The following is a 3,512-nucleotide window of genomic DNA, read 5'->3' on the forward strand; positions in this document are numbered from 1 at the left end:
TCAATAAAAGGGCATATGGGCTCCTATCGAGATATAAAGGCTTTGTTATGCTGAAACAAGAGTTCTGCAGGGATACAAATGTGGTATATATTAAACTGTTGTTTAACAATCACTTAAATACGACATTCATTTTCAAATTGCTGATATGAAGCTATGAGATATATTGTCTATATGTGCAATGTATATCTTCGTACCATACGTCGTTCTGACAGATTAAACACAATTGGAAAAACATATCTGTAGTAAATGAATATTTAGTAGTGTTACACCTAAGATTATAGATGACAACGACATAGTCGTATTCTGGTATTAATTATAGTATTCGGAACTGTTTGGTTTTGTACCTTGTATGATATATAGAAAAAACGTGTTTACAGAAATAAAAAGCCATTCATTGAAATTTCTCTACTTATTTTATATCCCTGAGGCAGAATTATAAAAGTGGCGACGAGTATAAACATTTGTTATCAACATGCCTTTGTTTGGGAAGATAAGTGAATTTCAGGAGGGCAAGGAAAGCTTTCTAAACTACGAAAAACGGTTGTCTCAATTCTTCGAAGCTAATGAAGTGCCGAATGAAAAAACAGTTCCTGTTTTTCTGTCAGTTATAGGATCGTCGGCATATGGTATTCTTAAGAACCTAGTTGCACCTGCACTCCCCAAGGATAAAACATATGCTCAGCTTGTGGAACTCTTGAAAAATCATTATAACCCTAGGCCTCTAACCATTTCTGAACGTTTCAAATTTAATAAACGCAATCAAAAAGAGGGAGAAAATGTATCCGAGTATGTGGTTGAACTTAAACGTTTGTCTACTTACTGTGATTTTGGAACATTTTTGGAGGATGCATTGCGTTAGTCCTACAAGAGGAGTCCCTACCTTAGCAGCCTCCCGTTTACAAAGATGGGCCATTCTTCTATCAGGGTACCAGTATGACATTAAGTATCGCAAGTCTGCGGCGCATAGCAACTGTGATGGGTTATCACGATTGCCTATAATAAGTGAGGAGGTTGAAGATTCAGAGGATTTAGTTTCCTTCATTGAGGATCTTCCAGTTGAAGCTAGTGTCATTGCAAATGCAACAAGAAAATCTCCACTTCTGAGTAAAGTCATTGATTTCGTGTTAAGTGGGTGGCCTAAACATAACAATGATTCAAGGCTACGACCATTTTTCAGCAAACGATTTGAGCTTAGTTTTGATCATGGATTGTTACTTTGGGGCTTACGAGTGGTAATTCCAGAGACTTTGCAGAACACTATTCTCACAGAACTGCATGATCAACACATTGGAGTAAACCGTATGAAATCTCTTGCTCGCGTTTATGTATGGTGGCCTAACTTGGACGCAGAAATTGAACACATTGCGGCCACCTGTGAAACTTGTCAGTCGTTGAGAAAAATCCCGGCAGAAGCACCATTACATCCATGGGTTCGCGCTTCACGCCCTATGGAACGTATTCATATTGACTTTGCAGATTTTAAGAACCAGTCATTTTTGATATTAATTGACAGTTACAGCAAGTGGCTTGAAGTACTTCCAATGAAAAGCACAACAAGTGAAAAAACAATTGACAAACTAAGATGTATTTTTAGTTACACAGGATTACCCGAGGAACTGGTTTCAGACAATGGTCCACAGTTTACATCAGTTACTTTCAAGGATTTTATGAAAACGACGGGTATTAAACACACACTTACTCCCCCTTATCACCCATCTTCAAATGGACAGGCAGAAAGGGCTGTCCAGATTGTTAAAAATGCTTTGAAAGCAAGAATTAAGGATAATAGTACAAGAATCAACACTTTAAGTCTTACACATCTTCTTGCAGACTTTTTATTAAAATACAGGATAACCCCACATACTACCACTGGGATTGCTCCGTGTGAGTTGTTCATGAATAGACAGTTACGTACAAGATTGAGTTTAGTAAAACCTTCTAAAGACAGTAAAGTAAAAGACAGTCAAACGAAAATGACAGTCAATCATGATAAATCTTCAAAATTGAGAATATTCGAAAAGGGTGATCGAGTGGCCGTAAAGACCACAATTAATGGGAACAAATGGGAGTGGAAACCAGGTGTCATTCATAAGGTACTTGGAGCCGTTTCCTATTTGGTACGTTGCAACAACCGTCTAAGATTCTGTCATGTTGACCATCTAATTGCGCGATATACAGAGTGGTCATCTAGTGAGCCCTCAAGTGAGTTGCAGGCTCCCAATCAGAATTCTACACATTCTGAAGGTTGTGTCCCAAACCATGAACCTTCGGTGGAGGTCTCGTCTCAACCATCTCAACCACTTGAACCAATACCTAATCAATTACCTTCAAACCCACCGCCTTCACCTGTGCCAACTTCTGGAACAACTGAGTCAAGTCCAGTGAAGGAAAGACCGAAACGTATCGTTAAAACACCACAAAGACTGAAAGATTATGTTTTAACCAAATATTAGTGCATACACTGTGTTTAAGGCTATAATAATGCCGGTGATGCACTACAGAACTCTGGTTCTGTTTAAATTCAGTATTTTTATGGTCATATTGTAAATTTTACATGTCTCTAAAACAACAAGTTTAATTTTTCAGACAGTCTCACGTATATAACACTGTTTACAAGATCTTTGTAATAGATTAAAATCTAGTTTTATTTTGGACAGTTCTAGTCAAGACAAAACAGTATTAATATGTAAACAATATAAAAAGTGTGACTTGTACGTGTATATGAACTCATACTTCTTTCTTTAAAGAGGGGAAGAATGTAGTAAATGAATATTTAGTAGTGTTACACCTAAGATTATAGATGACAACGATATAGTCGTATTCTGGTATTAATTATAGTATTCGGAACTGTTTGGTTTTGTACCTTGTATGATATATAGAAAAAACGTGTTTACAGAAATAAAAAGCCATTCATTGAAATTTCTCTACTTATTTTATATCCCTGAGGCAGAATTATAAAAATATCAACATTTATTCTGACACATCCGTTCGATCAGTCTGACAAGTTTCTCGAATTTGTTGTCATGATATTGGAGATGATGCATTTTCTTTTCTGCATGTCTGACACGTTAGAGACATTTTTTATTTATTTATTGAATTCTTTTTAACTTTTAATGATGAAATTAGATTATCTTTAGTTTAGAAAAAAATACATGTATCACTATTGCATATTTATGAGGGTATTATAAATCTTAAATTAAGGGAACAAAGCGTTTCATATTAGAAATGAATCATGAACGGTTTATTCGTAGATATAAAAAAAGAAAAGATCGAGATTTGTAATTGAATAGCAATGAAAAATGTATACAAACATGCTGAACTCAATAACTACATAAATAAACAAACAAACAATTTTGTTACACAAGTAAAAACTTATAATATCACTAGTTTAGAGTGATTCAACTATGTAGGTATCTATTTTTGTTCCTTTGAATAGTTTGAACTGTAAAAAATATTTTATAGTATTCCTGTTAAAGATTTCTAAATATATCAGAATAAAATAACTCTAAATT

The 3,512-nt window shown here is 34.9% G+C and overlaps 1 protein-coding gene across 1 annotated transcript; it reads left to right on the forward strand.

Annotated features, from left to right (window-relative positions):
* Positions 1-845: 845 nt before the first annotated feature.
* On the forward strand, positions 846-2,453 carry LOC132713127 (uncharacterized protein K02A2.6-like). The gene has a single exon (XM_060695598.1). The coding sequence runs from the start codon at positions 846-848 to the stop codon at positions 2,451-2,453; it is 1,608 nt and encodes a 535-aa protein (XP_060551581.1).
* The last annotated feature ends 1,059 nt before the right edge of the window (positions 2,454-3,512 follow it).

The sequence above is a fragment of the Ruditapes philippinarum genome, unplaced genomic scaffold, assembly GCF_026571515.1.
Source record: "Ruditapes philippinarum isolate M1 unplaced genomic scaffold, ASM2657151v2 ctg1530_1_1_1_1, whole genome shotgun sequence".
In the NCBI taxonomy this organism is placed as follows: Eukaryota; Metazoa; Mollusca; class Bivalvia; order Venerida; family Veneridae; genus Ruditapes; species Ruditapes philippinarum.